The sequence below is a fragment of the Rhopilema esculentum genome, chromosome 10 (assembly GCF_057945365.1).
Source record: "Rhopilema esculentum isolate cy_ngs chromosome 10, ASM5794536v1, whole genome shotgun sequence".
NCBI classification, from domain to species: domain Eukaryota; kingdom Metazoa; phylum Cnidaria; class Scyphozoa; order Rhizostomeae; family Rhizostomatidae; genus Rhopilema; species Rhopilema esculentum.
In genome coordinates this window covers 9719345-9736696 of record NC_142824.1, presented here as the reverse complement: position 1 = coordinate 9736696, position 17352 = coordinate 9719345, and the positions used below count along the sequence as shown (strand labels likewise).

Below are 17352 nucleotides of genomic sequence, written 5' to 3'. Positions count from 1 at the left end.
CCGAAGGACTGAAGACAAATATAGAGGGAAAAGTGAACAACTGTTCAGCATAAAATATACTTTTGAGCTCTATCAGAGAAGGTCATAGAATATCAATGGAGCCCCAGCCAAATGAATGACTGTGGTATCCTCTTTGACACACCACAACTGTTCGAAACCAGTGACTTCTGTAAAATTATATCTTGGTTAGCCGCTAAATTTTTTACTGATATAAATCGATTTTGCATTCCCTAAAAACAGACAATTTCATTAGATAAAATACTGTTCCACACCTCGCCGACATCATTTAAATTACTCTCTACCAGATCTTTATAAGCGTCGGCACCGTCATATATCCTTCCGGGAGATCCTTTCTTTTAGCATTTCGGTAACACCCTTTCACTAAAGTATCCCCTTTCATTTTCCTTATCACAGTGGTCACATATTCGCTCAAACAAAATATCGAGAACGTGACTTAAGCTTTCTGTACCATAATAGTAGTTTTAAGTTTTTACTTTAATCAACCAGCATCCATTTTGTTTCCTTTACGCCCATCGAGATGTCTGCAGAGTAAATTTTGTAATAGGGAACGTGTTGGGGGAGGGATAGAACTCTTTTGAAGCAATTCCTGATTAATTCTATAATTTTTAAGTCGCCATTACATAATCAGACAAAAATCATGGATTTAAAAGTTGTTTTTGATAGTAAAATTGGCGTGACCTAAATATTACTATTTTATCCCCTCGCACTTTGGCGGTTGTCGTCGCTACTGTTTTCTACCGCTTTTAAGAAACTTTGAGATTGAAATTCTTAAAGCAAGAACTCTCAGAAGTTATTTTACAATCAATTAATAATAATCTCCTAAGTTGAAGTGTTTTTGACTATCGCTTGTTTTAGCCTCTTATTACCCGTTGAAGGCTCAATGCCTGTGAAAATCGAGTGAGAATTTTCAAAGCCTCCATTTCAAAAGTTCTCAGATGGCATGCATAGAGGATTCTTTATTAACCTTCGCATTCTATACCACATTCATATCATCGACTGTGTTCATATTCAAGGTATTTGGGTGTGTGGTTTCAAACCCTTCCTAGAAATTTCTCTTTTTAGTTAATTGTGGTTTATGAACAGACTATATTGTTTTTGACAGTTAAAGTGTTCAATTTGGATTGGTGTTTCTCTAAAAATGCAACGATTCCCAACCGTCGTTCTGTTGATATTCTGGGCACAGTTAAGACAAATCATTTCCTCTTCCTATCCTGTTTTGCAAGCAGGCTTTCTTCCAGTAGGCCCTTTCATAATTCTGCGTGGCATCTTTCGTAAGCCGTACCTTTATGATTTAGCTTCCTCACACCGGATGTGTTTTGTACCTCCTAGGTTCTAACTTTCAACCGTTTGAAGCCAGTTCTTACTTAGTTGTCCTCTACTATTACAACAGACAAGGGCATCTAGAAGGCCCTATTTAGTTTTATAAAAATTGCAAAGCTGTATCTCAAATCATAGGAGTTTTTAGATGGGGTAAAACTCCACTTACCAATCGCGTTCTCTTGTTAAACGAGAATTGGATACGCCCGGCAAGACACTAATTCTAATTATATTAAACAAAACTGCCGATTATATTTGAAAAAAAATTGAACAGGAAGGATTACGAAACTCCAGCTATATAATTATACCATGCTTGATTTATCACCAGCCATTAGCCCGCTAATTGAGCATTGAGCACAAGAAGTTACTTTACCGCTTTTTAATTGTACCTTAAAAATACTTTTTTCGGTGGAGAATGTGTCACTTCGAGAAATGTGGTTTAGAAGAGAACTTCAGTTCTTGACAACTTACGCGAGGCGGAAATTTGACATGAAATGATCAAAATTAGAAGACTTAGTTATCATCCGGTAATTGTCTTGCCAATGACAATGCTCGGCATTCTTAATAATATTGCTTTTGAATCCCTTTTAGTTGATAATGGATTTCTATGTGAGTTGTCTCGTGTATTGTCCTTGACTTGAGCGCCAGGTCAGTTGAAGTACAGCACGCTGTTATCGGTCTCAAATCTCTGAAGCAGGTCCTGTTATCGGTAAGTAAAGTTTTTTTGTGTACTCTTTAGGAAACAAGTCAAAATATTTTGCTCTTCGTTTCATTTTGGCAATGTATGTGGCATTGTAACGGAATGCACTGGGGTTTCATGTTCACAGAAAAAAATATGCTCGAGTCAAGTCAAGAAACTTTCATTTTTCCACAATAGATAGCTTTTGTCTAAGTCATTTTATCACAAGTTATCCATGATTTGTTTTATTTTCTTTTAGTCTAATGTGTTTTAAAATGTGTTTAATATAAGTTACAACACCTTGAAGTTATCGAGGTTGAAAATTTCCCGTTTGGAAAATGAAATTTCAAACATTGGTTAAATTTTGCTGCCAGCCCCGCTCGTCAATCTTACCCCCCCCCCCTTCCTCCCGTTCATTAATAGAAGATATGTTACATACATAATTTACTCCGGATAAAGTACGCTGTGCCACAATACTCCTTTCAAGTACAAAGTTACTGTGAAATCCATTGTCAAGTGATTGACACATTTCAAGGTCAATCTGAATGTGATCTATTGAGCAGTAAACTTCAGTTTAAAAGTTTCAATGTAAAGGCCCGGAGCTATCCTTAAAATAAAAGCAATTTATGAATCAAAGGACATGCACAAAGTATACGAAAAATGAGCACGCGATATTTGTGACTTGATAAGGAAAGGCCTAATTGTACCAGTGTTTTTGGTAAGTAAATCATTCCATAATTTCTGGCTTGTCTACCCATAGCATTTATAAGAATTGTTTTGAATCTAAAGATGTACACTAATTTGACTAATGCATAAAATTAACAAGAGTAATTTGGATTTTCTTTAATGTTTGTTGATATTTGTTCGATAAGATTAACAACATTCAACATTGTTGTAACGGGGGTTTCACCACGGGTGAATTTTCACACAACGTTGCGTTTATAATTCAAATGATGACAATTTCAAATCTGTGATTTCAAATCTGTTTTTGGTGACTATGCCTTAATATCAGCAAAATACGATTAAAACAATCTTCAAGGTTTTTCTTGAAAACAGTTACAGTGTGTGCTGGGATGTCCCACTTTCAAGTGGACTAAAAGGCGTGCCTCGTTTGGGCGTGGTAGCTTAAGATTATATACACGACAATGATTATTTCATAAGTGTTGCTGTCTTTCTTCACCTAACATACAAAAGCTGGTAGTGTGACAAGCGTTCATTGGAAAACACAGGAATCGAATGTGTTCTGTGATCAAATGTAACATGAAAGAAATTAATGATTTACTTCGCCCCCTCCCCCTTTTTCACAGTAAAGCTCGATACCGATCGACGGATGCTAGGATAGTGCTGTTTGCGTTTAGAACCCTCGTTTGAAGGTGGGCTGCTAGCGTGATAACCAATCCATTAATCTAAAGGAATAAGAATAAAGAGCTGGTTATCAGGCTAGTGGGCAGCTCTCTGCGCAGTTTGTCAAGGGGCCATATTTAACAAGCCTCCTTTATTTTTCCATACATCCACCGCTAACTTTGAATGGCAATTTTTAGTTGAAGAGGTTGATTTATTGTGACGAAGAGGGCCGGGGGACCATGACCCCCTAATTTTTTGCAAAACAATCGAGCTTTTTTCGAAACCTTTTGTAAAGATTGTTGAATTTCTTTTGCCCCCCCCCCCCCCCCCCCCCCCCTCAGACTTTCAAAACTGAATCGGAGCCCTTGATTGTGATAATAGAAACCTGGCTCTCTCGATTGAAAATTAGTGGTCGAAAGACTTTATCTGTTGAAATATACGAGAGATTCGTAGAAACGATAGGTTGGAAAATTTTTCAGAATCAAATACCAGGTTTCGGAAAACTTACAAATTGTATAAACATTTATAAAGTATAAGCGTTTATAAAGTTATGGGAAGTACTGAAATAAGAGTCTTTTTTTAATTAGGAGTGTATGGTCATAAAATGTGAACCTGATATCTCTTGATCCCTTGAATGAGATTGAAATTTTTGGAATTTAAGGGAAGAGTTCGTTGTCTATACAAATTGTTGATTGTCACTTGATGTCGGAGAAAATTACCGTTGCTTGTGTTGTTGAATCAAAGTAAGAAAAGTAAAACGGGTAAAGGAAATTATGTAGAAATTTTTCGCTAGATGTATAATGCCCTTTCCTGAAAATTCCAACTAAAAGTCCCCACAGGACCCGCGTTATCCTGCGGGATTATCTTTTCCATCCGTGTTTTGGAAAGGATCAGTCTTTCGATTCATTTTCCGCTATATTGCAAAAACATTTTTTTAATAAGGGGATCAGTGTATTTGAGGAAGATAACACTCTTATATAAATATTCAGTCTGTCAATATATCTTATGTTTTTTTAAATTGAAGTTTACATGAGACAGATTTGACAGCTATCCGCACATTTTTGGAGTATTAAAGTGGAAATTAGTCAGTTGGTTGTAGGTCGTATGATGAGGTTCCGTAATGCACATATGAATGCACATATGTGATCAGTATGGTTCATGAAAGTTTTAATGGTCATTTTAGCACGAGCTAATGTAACACATTTATTATACTATTTTCAGGCTTTGCTTAGAAAACGGGGGTTTTTGTGATTTAGTTCTATGATTTTGAAACTGTCTTACCCATGACCAATCATGGGTTTTCCTTATTGGCGAAATTGGCGTTCCTTGTTGGTAGACATGCCTTTACTGACAGTGAAAAAGGCGTGGCCTAAAATTTGTTATTTTGCACCAGAGCCTAGAAAAGACCCCCAAAGAAGACCAACGAAAACAGAAGAAATTTAAGTACGACAATAGACCCCCAAACTCCCCAATTATGGAGTACATTCTCGGGCGAACCCTGGAATGAACAAATCTTGTCTTTGATCTGCAACTTGAGCTTTTTGTGCCTTTCGCTTTAAGCTTTCAATGTTGACATGAAACTCAAGTTTACTTCGAACCAGAAAAAATACTCAGTGTCCTGTCCTCTCTTCCCGCCTTAAAAAGTGAGCGAAAACTGAAAGACATTTCTTACCTACGCATTTACACGGTATTTTTTATGGTTAACATTTCAAACCTTTTTACAACACAGTTTAATTATATGATATGGTTTATTATATAATATTTTTTCGACTTTTTTTCTTGAAACAAAATAAGCAACAATTTTTAAAATTAAAACTGCTGCTGGGCTTCATCCTTGGGATTAATATAATTCCTTAAAATTTCAAAAATGGGTGCGATGCCCTTTCCTTTGATCGTTTCCGTAAATCTCAATAATCAGCAATGTTGTGTATAGATTTTGGTTATGTTTGCGGAGAGCGTGATCTCATATGTGTTCCAGCTTTATTCTCAGGAATTTGACTTTAGGTGAAATTCTTATCTTTGTGGCTTTCATTTGAATTTGCATTTTTTGTTATTTATTGTTACCAACACTCTGAATAACCGGTCTATGATCTTCTTTTTTCGCAGTTAAATAAAACAAATTCCGTGGTTGGTGGCTTGGTCATTTGCAAATCAACGGTCGGTGGCTTGTCACTGGAAAGTGGACACTGCATCTAAGACGCTAGTAAGTAGTTATCTATAAAGTTACGGGCTTTCCCCTTAGTACGGAATTTGTATACAATTTTTCAACAATTTTGCTGAGGTAACTCAACACTTTGCCTGTGTTCGATTCTGTTATACCATTTTGCGTTTAGTGGAGCAATTATGACTAGGGTGACATTATCGCTTGTTTAATTAGCGCTCAAGTACAATCATCACTTTATCGTGAGTATGTAAAATTAACAAATGTGAATATTTGGTCTTTTTGTACAATTCGCGATAATGTGAGAAGAAAGTGACTGTTTAAATCATTGGCCTTTATCCTTCATTAAAAGTTACCGTCATTCTTCAAATTAATTTTATGTTCAATCCTTTCATGAGTTGATTTCCGCTTTCCACCATTTCTCATTATTCGGGCATTGCCTTCGGCTAAGCGTTTCCGCCATTTCAAACGCCATTTTAGGGCGTATAAAGAATATCGATGACGCTGTTTCCTGGTTATTTTGTGCCTAGAGTCATAATGTACTTTAAGGCTTGTGGAACCAGTATAGACAACCCGTGATAACAACACATAAACATATTCATGTTATAAAACTTGCCACTGTGAATTCTCCTTTCCGTCTGTACGTGACGTATATGATATATACAGCCCGCGCCACTGGGGGGGGGGGGGGATGGCCATCACCCCCACTTTTTTGCAAAGAAAGTAGTTTTAATCTGCAGTAAAAGGGGAAAGAAGCCCTGGCCCCTTTTTTGCTGAGCATGGCCCCTCCCTCACTTTCAAATTCCTGACGCGGGCCCTGAATTTAACAATCTGCCTTGTGATTTTGTTCATTGGCAATGCCTATGATACTTGTGACAATGATGCTACCGATGATACTAGGAACGAGTTGGGTTCCGGACTGAAAAAATTTATAGGATTTACTTCCATGGTTAAAACACAATTGCACTAAACCAACTGAATTGGCATGGGTTGCATTACAAGGATAGATATAGAGTAATCAAACAAGTGTGCACGAGCGATTCGTTATGTGACGCTCGTACTCTTGTGTGCTATTGTAAATTTTCAAATTCAAATGCAGCATACGCCATTACTTGGTTTGAAATAATTATATCAGCTGCTTATTTGCCTCAATCTCGTTTAATAGTTTCGTTTGCTTGATGATAAGATATCAAACTCGTACTCTGGGTGCCAGAATCTCCACAGTTTAGTCTAATATTAATCGGTTTTTCAGTTAATCGAAAATGTTAATCAGTTTTGTGAATATCTTACCCATGAAATTGTATCTTTACTGGTTTCGAAACCAGTTCTGTTCTGTCACTCTGTATCTCTGATCTGTCATTCGTTCTAGATTTTTTTCTTCTTTGAAAAAGATATTTCAGCAGAAACGGGCCGCTTTCGTAGAAGGAATCTGTTACTGAAAAATCACATTTTATTGGGAAATGAAAAAATGGTACTTTTGACAACTGTTTAAAACATGTAATAGTTATTCTAGGGTCACGTTTTCTGACCAGAAGAAGCACTTTTTGAACGTTTGGGAAAAAAGGAGGGGGCAGGTCCTACTTACATGCCAGCAATTAGCAAACTGCAACGGAGCCTCTACCAACATCTAAGGAGATGGTTGAAACCCCCTTTGATTTCTGATGTTGTTGCTGCGTTATCATTGTCTTCAATATATTTGAATATCTTCGTGTGTTATTAAATACTGGCATGGATTTGTTTGGCAATCCTTTGCCAGCAACAAATTGAATTCCAAATATTTACTGTAATCGACTGTATCCCTTTCTTAGTCTTTCTTATGTTTAATCCAATATTAGAAAGGCGATAGATTTAATGCGATTTATTTTTTTGCAACTTTTGAAAATATAAGGATTGTTATTTCTAAAATACTTGAGAATCTTTCGAATACCAAAATTACTATTTTAAGTTTTAAATTTAAGTATAAGTATCTTAAAACCTTCATTTTTAAAATTATGTTGCAATAGCCTGCTTGACAACTTTAAGCCATAGCGTGAGGCTAAGTGAGGCGAATTGCAGCCCCTTTCCCCGCCCACCCCGTGTCCTGGCGGTACTCGTGTTACATCCAATTGTCGTTGTTCTGGGCCATAGCATTTTCTTGACAGAATTTCAATTCTCGTTTAGTTTCAGCCTTCCTAAGACACCACCACATTTTTATTTGGTTGTGGTTTTCAGGTAGCCTTAAGGTTAATGGAAATCCTGTGTAGTTGGAATCTATTAATGTCTGTTTTGTACAAATCCTTTGACCATCTTACTCTATCTTAGACATGTTCTCCATGGGTCACCGCTGCGCCCTGCTTTACCTGATGCTACTTGCACTGGTCGTTGCTGCAAAGGTATGTTTTAGTCATTCTGCATTGTAGGCTGTGCAAGCTGCTGGCTGTTCTAGATGCAACGTCTATGAACACGCCTTTGTATTTGCTTCCGTGATAGAAGCTCTCCATCCAAGAATAAACTGAATCTTCTCAATCTTCTTAATCCACGAATACATTTTATTAATGATATTGGGCTGGCACACCTTTGGACTTGCTATGTACGGAATTTTCTCGGTCCAATATAGTTTGATGTACAGGTGCCTGAACCCTGCAAGCCTCCGTGCCCCTCTACATGGCATCACTTTACAAAGATCGGAATATTCAGGTTTATCCTAGAAAGGTTTTCAAAATGCCAAGTGCTAAAAAAATACTTTTTAGAAACACAAAATGTAACACAAGGTTAAAGTGAAATGCAAACCTAATCAGTCACAATAACGTCTTATTTTGTATTAACTGTATCAATTGAACAGGAAATAGGTGCCTGCATCTGGTTCCCTCATTGTGACGTCAGAAGAAGAGAAGGGGTTTCAAGAGCATTTAAAGGGACATTTTGTTATGATGTTAGCTTTTCGTCCATGGGAACTTAATTTTCAACACTCGGGTCATAGCTCAACCCCGTAATGATGCCATTGAATATGTATGTTGCGGGATAACCCACATTGACAACCATCCTCTGTTGTTCTTGTTAAGAGCGTGGGAAAATGTCACATATATTTGCCTTTTCTTATTTATTTTGGTGGTATCTTCGGGTTTTGATTTAGCTTCATGCCCATTTCCCTTTTTACATGGCTCTTAATTCTTGCTGAATGAATAAGGTTCTTTCAAATCGGGATCGCTGCTAATGAAAGTCTAGCTAAACGAAGCAAGAACACAATGATTTTTAAACTTAAAAATAGGCCAATATTCATTGCGCCGAACGTATATCCCTCTGTTTAAATGCGTGAAGTTTGCAGAAAGCCGATGGGTTTGCTTTATCACGCGGATAGGAAAGCTTAACTTTAATATTACCCTTTCTGCACTGCTTCTAATGAAACATTCAATCTTCCCCTTTCGCCCATGTAAATCGTGAGGGCAACCGGTCTTCCCTTCATTTTCCTGGGAGCAAGTCTCGTTTGGATACCGTGTTGTAGGCTTATAGGACTATAGGAGAGGACTATAGGACTATCGGAGAATCTAGAAAAGGTCCACGAAAAATCCCTTTATATTTGATTCTGTGCAGCTCAAACCAATGCAAGACCACACAGGACGGTTTCGTGCTTGGCAAATAAGAAAAAATGCAATCTCAGTTGGACATAGACTGGCATTTGTTGATACGTAATCGACTAAAAATAAATGGCGTTTCTACGAGGGGGGGGGAGGGGGTTCCACCCCCTCCCGAAAAATTTTCTTTGCCCCTTGATTGCCAGTTTTTAAAAGTTACTATTAATAATCCAATGTTTTCTTCCAAAGCTGTTCAATTGTTTTTTGACTCTGTTAGGGTTTCTTTATTCTGCTCAATGCGATCTTTATTGCATTTATTTAACAAGCTAAGGGCCATGATGTGTTTTGGTTTGTAACTGAGGTGAAAATTAGTGAAATTTTGGCTCCTTTCTGTAGTTACCAAGAAAAATTCATTCTTGACAATCATTTGAATTCTAAATTTGGTATATATTATCGCGCAGGGTAAGCCCAAACCAAGATTCTCTGCATCCCATTGAAACCCTTTTCGCTGGCAAATAACCCAGCGCAGGCAAATACCAATACCATCACAGTATACCTTGGCAATCTTCTATTGCTTATCGAAATTCTATGATTTGAAATTTTGTGATTTGCTCGATCTCATGGAGGTTGGATATGAGACGCAACTACTATGGAAAAATGTTACCAATCAACTTTACAAAGCTATTAGCCATTTAGAAGTATAGTTCTTCTGTTGAAATTCTAATGTTCATGATGCATTATTCTTAAGCAGATAAAACTCAGTGGATTAATTGTCCAATGTTACCTTTAGTTAAATACCAAAGGGTCCCGCACCTTTAGGGTCCCGGCAACAATATTTCATTGTTATTTTTTCTAGGGAACGCAGCTGCTCGTTACGCCACTAATAAAACTATTTGGCATAGTGATAACAGTGACTGTAGCTAATTTTGAGCCTCCAAGTCACGGCTTTACATTTTATTAGTTCGCAAAGTAATGGCTAGCGTTGCCCCTCCATCCCCCGAGATTTTGAAGGCTAGACTCACCACTGCTAAAAATTTGGCTAAAGATATGTAGGTTTTGCCCTAAGTGCTCTTATTTCTGTGTTGCGTGGATTGGCATTCGAATGCATATATTTTCTTTGCATTTACCGTAAATGCTCTATGAAGAGCCTCCTGAAATACATGTTTGAAAAGACAGTCAAGCAGTGAATTAGCAACACGCACCCCTTCGAATCAGCGCGTAGTCCATTAATCCGAAAATGAAGCACACAGAAATCATTTCTACATTTTTATAATTTTACCTAGAGCCTGGCGGTTATACCTTTCATAGCCCTTGTGAAAGCCAATAAAAACCACGGCCAATCCAAACCATTCCTTTTTTCTTTGTTTTCTACGCAATGTTTCCAAAGCTTTAGGAAATTCCCCGAAGGAAGCACTAAAACTTTACTGAACTCTGATTTAACCCTAGGACGGAAAATGGACGAGTTGGAGTGACTGGAGCCGCTGTTCTCGCTCTTGTGGTGTTGGTGTCTCATTCCAAACAAGGAGCTGTTTGAACAGGTCAGGGTTGTTTTCAAGTTTTTCTTTCATCTTATTCTCTGTCATTCATCATCTTGCATTTTGAATTAATTTTTCAATTGTGTTGTTTGCATTAATCGTTTTGAGGAGCCTTTATTACTTTGAAGCGTTATGTTTACTGTGCCTTTTTCACTTGGGTATTATCATATTTTTTGTTTATTATTCACGGTTTGCAATGTTATGTTAATCTCATTTATGTTGACTTCAGTATTGTTGTGTTTTCTTGAAGCAAATGACAGAATATTTTAAAGAGAATCGTTCTTTCATTTTCTGATTATTGAGTTATGGTTTCCTTTTTCTACTAACTTACATTCAAAGCGCTATCTCTTTGTCTTGACGGACCATTTTCCCATGGATTCCGTTTGCTCCTTGATGTTTTGACGTGAAGCTTTGTTGATTTTCACAGAACTGGTTCATTAACCCTCGGATGTGATGGGCTAGTGAGACAAAATCGACTTTGCAATATACAGGCAAGCTCTTTCTTGCTATTTTAGCTGTTGTTGTTGCTGTTGTTGTTTTTGTTGTTGCTGCTGATCCAAGTAATTTCCAACAAGAAGAAAAAGTAATAAACTGGAAAACATTATTCGCGTGCCTTTTTAAAATAATCTTCTTCAACGCTTTGAAAATATGATTTCATTGCAACTATATAAAACCTAGTCAAGCAGCTTATCATTTGTATGCACAAGTTATTCTTTATTGTAAATGTTTCCGTCATGAAAATAGTTGAAATGGTTTATCAGTTTTCTCCACGAAGCTCAACTAGCAGCAAGACATTATTGAAGTTGAAACCCAGATACTCTTATAAGAGTCGTTGCATTGCCTTGTGGACAATTGTGAGAAACATGAGGTCATTTACCCGTTGCCTCTCAACGTCTCTGTTGAAAGAGAACAGTGCTTTTTGAGATTTTGACAGTGTACCTTGTTATTTTTAAGGATTGTCCTGCGGAGGATGTGGACTTCCGATCAGTCCAATGTGCAGCCTATAACAGTAAACCATACTACAATGGGAAAAAGTTCGAATGGGTTCCTGTGAAACGAGGTTTCCGAATGATGTTTTGTCTTAGATTTAGAGCGTTACAGCTTTTGTCATGAAACTAGAACATTAGCTACATGCCACCTTACTCGAATTTTTTGTACAATCCACATTGTAAGATAAACAAACTCAAAACCATGATCTTATTTTGAATCAAACAATTAGATTATGCCAACGGGCAACAGCAATTCTCAAGATTATCTTTGGTTATGTTTTTGTTGACTAAATTTCTTTCTAGATGCCTTTCCTTGTGAGCTGACTTGCATGCCAAAAAGGCAGAGATTCTTTGTGAAATTCTCGGACAAAGTTACAGACGGAACACCATGTAGAGAAGGGTCTCTTGATGTTTGCATTGAAGGGAAATGTGAGGTACTAGACGACTTTCTTATCATAAAATCCTATATTGTGTCTATAGGCCATTAATCCTAGGCTTAAGTAATTTAACTGTTCGGTTTTATTAAATCTACAGTCAGTTGATGTTCATGATAAAATGCTGGCCTGTAGGATTGGGGTAGAGTTTATTACTTCCATTGTGGATAACGTTGCTTTGTGTCGTTAAAACTAACAAGATGCTCTAAAATTGTTCTGTGGTCAACTATAATCTCATCTTTCGATTTTGAAACAATGCTACTTAGATAAAAAGATTGTCAGTCGACATATTATTTTTAATTCCGTCTTCAATTGGGGCTGCAGCTTGCGAAATTCTTCTGTTTTCTGGTTTGATTATCTCAATTCTCTAACATGCCATGAATTTGTGGATGATTTTGAATAATTTTCATTTTAGAGAGTTGGCTGTGACTTGGTATTAAATTCCACCGCAACATTTGACAAATGTAGAGAATGCAATGGGAGGAATACAAAATGTAGACTTGTTAAAGGAGTTTTTGAACTAAAACAAATCGAAGGTATGCTCTTTATACTGGGAGAAAGTGCATTTGAATGCTGTTCGTCAAACCATGCCTTGGAGTCTTCAAAGCTATCTGTCTTAAACTTACCTTCAGTAAATCATACTTCTGTAGGCCTTCTAAAACTTTCTACTTTCTTGTGACGAAAAGTTTTCTACTGCTAACCATTAATCGACTTATCAAGACATCGTTTTGTATAAGCTGGTAACCCCTATCTTTCTGAAATTTTTGCTCTATATATCAGAAACCCATTGTCACTGAATTTGCTAAGAACCATACATATGTATTGATTGGGCAATCAGCCCAAATATTCTGAAAATGTCCCCCGTCAAAGGAGAAAAGGTATTTAAAAAAGAATTGATTAGCTGTCTCTCTATCTCGTTCAGTCTATCTGGGCATTGATCCTATCCTAGAAACCCATGCTAATTGAGCAAGGTAGAAACCCTGATAATTGTTAGTTTATTGTGGATTGAAAAAAATCCTGTGTTCATATGTATTAGGATATAAAAGTACCAGGAGTAAAGTCAACAATCCATTATCATTGTAAATATATATAATTAAATTCTTTAGCACAGGTTCTGAATTCTTTAGAAAAAATCTTTAATCACAAACTTGTACTTGCTGCATTATAGCCGACTACATTGAGATGTTGCGCATCCCTGCTCGAACAACCACCATTTTTATAAAAGAAGAAGGTGACCTGAACAATTATATTGGTGAGTATTCGATTTGGTTGATCGATGTAACATGTTGTTACTGACTGTTATCCTACAAACTTTGCTAATTTTACTATTAGTCATTCTATTTCTAATATTTCAGCTGATTCGAGAAACTGGATTTTTAACCAAATTCCACAAAATACTAAAATTATAAAAGTAATATGACAAATGATAATTGTTGTTACAACTTGTCCGCGAAACTTTGATGCATAGCTTCAAGCCTTGCCATAACCTCTTGAAAAACGCATCACAGGACTATTTCTATTTCTCCGGACTACCTAAATTCTAACACTGCATAACCCCTTTTCGCTCTCTTTCGCTCCCTTTCGCTCCCTTTCGCTCCCTTTTGCTCCCTTTCGCCCCTTTCACCCCCCAATTAGTGTTGAAAGGCAAAAGCCTTTTTATTCTTATTTGATTGCAGCAAAACTTGGCACATTAAAAAGCATGCTTATAAGACAAAAACATAAAGATATTCAACATTGGGGATAGGGGATTGCATGCAATGTTTAGGAAATATTTTCAAGTGTTTTGGCAAGGATATAGGAACTCTTCTGCTCTTTAGATCAAAGCGTTATAAGCAAGAGACTAACAGTTTCGCAACACTTTGGTACCATATCTCAGCAGAGCAGATTGAGTCTCGACTGCATCGTATGATATTTTAACATTGATGTGTCATCGGTGGCATCAGAGCTCAATCTCACTTTTTTTTATTCTTTCTGTTTCACAGCTTTGAAAAACTACAAAGGTGAATACATTCTCAACGGAGATTGGACAATCAACAGACCAGGGAAATACAAACTGAATGGCCATTATGCTGTATACGAACGCTCAAACAAGGAGCATTCTTTGAAAATTGATGGCCCCATTGATGCTCCATTAACTATAGAGGTATATACCAAGCCACTTTATGCCAAAACTTCTTGAAGCTAGCATGTATTTTAGCTTAAGCTTGTATTTGCATTTTGTATTTGTATTGGTTTCTACCTAGCATCCGAAGGTAGTTTTTAGGACACTGAGAAGCTATGCTCAACGAGCTGTGTCCTGTTCCTTCCTCTCGATGTGACCACGCCTGAAATTACAGAGAGCTGGCGACTCTCCTCACTCTGGGTGAGAGTTTGGTCATGCCAGGAACTCGAACCACGGACCCTTGGGTCTGTAGTCAGCGCCTTTAACAACTGAGCCATCCTCGCACAAGCCAAAAATATCAGTGAGACAAAATGAATATTTAGCTAGCTTATTAAAGGTCTAATGAATCCTAAAGCTTACCTTGGCGATTCAAACCAGACAGTGATTCGATTTTTCGAGGTATAATCAGAAGCGAAAAGTCCCTACTCACTGACAATTGTAGCCAATACGAGTTCATGGGAATCAAAACCATAATATCAATCGTACAACCAAGATCTTAATTACTTAAGTATATGGTTCGCTCTGTGGAAGGCTCAATAAGGCTTAGACAATTTTTTAAGAACCTAGGTAAGGAAAGAGTTAACATTTACTTTTGAGGGTTTTTTATCCAAATTTATACTGTTGTTTTTGAATTCAGTCTCCCTTGTTTTGCCTCTGAAGAAAAGGGATGTTTTTCATCAGCTGATATCTGGTAGAGGGGTTTAGGGGGCTTTCCCGTCGACTTTGCTACTGTCTTCTATATATTCTCTGTATGCTGGCTGCCGCACTGAGTGCAGTTCATTATATAATAGGTGCTAGAATTAAAGCATTTGTATCATTCTGTCACCAGACGCTCGCCTTGAAAGCTCCTGTGCGATTCAGCTATGAATACTACGTACCAAACGAACTTGGCAATAATATCCCAACGACCACTTACAGATGGACGGTTGAGAAGCGCAGTGAATGCAGTGCGTCTTGCGCAGGAGGTTCGTACGTCTGCCAAACGTTTTGTCACAAAATGAACTTTTATTTTCTTATTATTTCATTATAATCTTCTAATTACCTCAAACATTACAAATTTTCTATTTCATAAAAGCAATCATTTTGTGAATTGACCCATTCACTTCCAATTTTCAACATCAATTAAGGCTTTACCTATCTTCATTAGGCTTTACCCTGTATCTTTCATTCCACAGGCGTGCGATATAAAAAAGTCGTGTGTGTAGCTTCGAATAATGGCCGAACCGTTTCTGAATTGTTGTGCAATAGCGACGAGCGACCAGCCAGCGAGGAAGAGTGTAATATGCAGCCCTGCCCTGCCCAGTAAGTCAAATTTTGTCTTCGATATCTTTTTGCTGTTTCAGTATATTGCATTGATGGGGGGTACCAGGTACTTTGGCGTGATTACGTTATCGGCGCATTTTAGGTGCGTGAATTCGTGAAACAAATTTTTTTTATGCGTGAATGCGTGAACAGACACTCGCGCGTGACCCGTGAATCAGCATTACTCGTAACGTGATTGCGTGAAAGTGACTGCTGCAGACGAATTTCAAAATTGAGGGCTTTCGTTTCTACAAGTAAAAAGTCTTGGTTTCCGGTACCAGGCCAAATAAATGTCGTGTAATTATTCAGAGATTCCAATGCCGAAGGCTCTGCCAACAAGAAATTACTCCTAATTGATAGTTATTGACAATTCAGAGAGCTTCTAGGGGGTTTGATCGTGAAATTTAGTTTCCAGTACCGTGAAAGCGTGATTTGCAATTATTTTACCCGTGATTGCATGATTCAGCATGAATACCTGATAACCCCTTGATGTGATCATGTCTTAAACCATGTTTTCTGGAATTCAAACTTTGAAAGCAAGTAGTAATGATATGACTAACTTCAGCCAACTTGTTCTTAAAAAATGATGAATTGTACCTTAATGTAATTCTGAGATGCAAATGTCACTCTGGGTAATAAGATGGTTCATTGGGGATGCAGCTCCTATGTCCATCTACGTTTTAATTCCTTGATTGTTTACCACTCAGCCTATTATTTCAGTTGGTTTGTGGGTGAATGGAGCTCCTGCTCAACGTCTTGTGGCATTGGTGAGAAAGTAAGACGTGTCCACTGCGTTCGCGAGGCTGTGAATGGGCAGACTGAGATGCTTCCATACTCCCGTTGCCAGGGCAATCGACCAGCTAAAACGGAAAAATGCTCCGTCAAGCAAGTCTGTCCACAATGGAAAGCTGACGCTTGGTCCGAGGTATGTCAGGATTGAGTCAATCTTATAGTGATCTTGGGAAGCTTTTGGCACTTCTAATGGATGTTAGATGTCACTCTTTAAATCTTAGTTTATTAGTACTTTGAGAAGAAAGTTGCTGGCAATAACTGCCTGAGAGATCTTTCCATACATTCTGATTTCCCCTCAGTACGAGCCTGACTTTTCTTCAAACTAGGCATATAAACGAATTAATCTTCAATCTTCCTGCCTTTCTTGGTAAGTGAAATTGTGCATTGTTCTTTTTCAGTGCTCAAAAACATGTGGACCAGGTGTAAAGACTCGCAGAGTAAAATGTATTGGGATCGCAAATTATGCATCAAACACACTCGAGGAAGGGAGCTGTGACACGACGATCAAGCCCGTCAATCAAGAGGGTTGTGACCTTGGGTCCTGTAATCTTACATGGGTGGCTGAGTCCTGGAGCCAGGTGAAAATAAGAAATTGCATTTTGACAATGAATAACTTTCCCACTGTAAAAAATATGTAATTCAGTACTGTTATACGTTCTACATGAATAACCAACTTTTTGCAGAAGATAAAATTAGAGGGGATGTAGGGGGCTGCTGTCGTGGTTGAAACCTCCAGTAATTCCCAAATTTAAACAATCGAATTAATTGTAGTGATAGTTGTTTTGCAAAAGGAAAATAAAGAGATAAGTCTTATATTCTAAATTCTATTTTAACCATTTCAATAAAAGAATCTTCTTGCTATTTTAGTGCTCAGCCCATTGTGGAAAAGGTATGCGAAATCGACAAGTCACTTGTCAAAACTCAGAAAGACGGGTTTTTCCAGACGGGTTTTGTGACAGCACTTTCAAACCAACTGCAGTTGAGGACTGCCTTGTACCAGGACCATGCCAGCCAATGTGGTACGCCACCCAGTGGTCAAAAGTAAGTTCAAGGTCTCATTCTTGCA

General features: G+C 37.7%; 1 protein-coding gene across 2 annotated transcripts in view; it reads left to right on the top strand.

Moving 5' to 3' along the window:
* Window positions 1–1823: 1823 nt before the first annotated feature.
* Window positions 1824–17352, top strand: part of LOC135688151 (papilin) — a 21211-nt gene continuing 5682 nt past the window's right edge. Inside the window, exons 1-15 of one of the 2 annotated variants that reach the window (XM_065204880.2) lie at window positions 1824–2047; window positions 5468–5564; window positions 7824–7894; window positions 10520–10611; window positions 11036–11099; window positions 11563–11668; window positions 11901–12031; window positions 12447–12567; window positions 13200–13283; window positions 14014–14174; window positions 15022–15157; window positions 15368–15494; window positions 16215–16419; window positions 16685–16864; window positions 17154–17327. In XM_065204880.2, coding sequence (XP_065060952.2) covers window positions 7826–7894; window positions 10520–10611; window positions 11036–11099; window positions 11563–11668; window positions 11901–12031; window positions 12447–12567; window positions 13200–13283; window positions 14014–14174; window positions 15022–15157; window positions 15368–15494; window positions 16215–16419; window positions 16685–16864; window positions 17154–17327 — 1650 coding nt within the window. In that variant the 5' untranslated portion in view covers window positions 1824–2047; window positions 5468–5564; window positions 7824–7825. Of the gene's footprint in view, window positions 2048–2582; window positions 2736–5467; window positions 5565–7823; window positions 7895–10519; window positions 10612–11035; window positions 11100–11562; window positions 11669–11900; window positions 12032–12446; window positions 12568–13199; window positions 13284–14013; window positions 14175–15021; window positions 15158–15367; window positions 15495–16214; window positions 16420–16684; window positions 16865–17153; window positions 17328–17352 lie in introns of those variants that run through there. The other variant, XM_065204886.2, reaches the window with a different exon arrangement.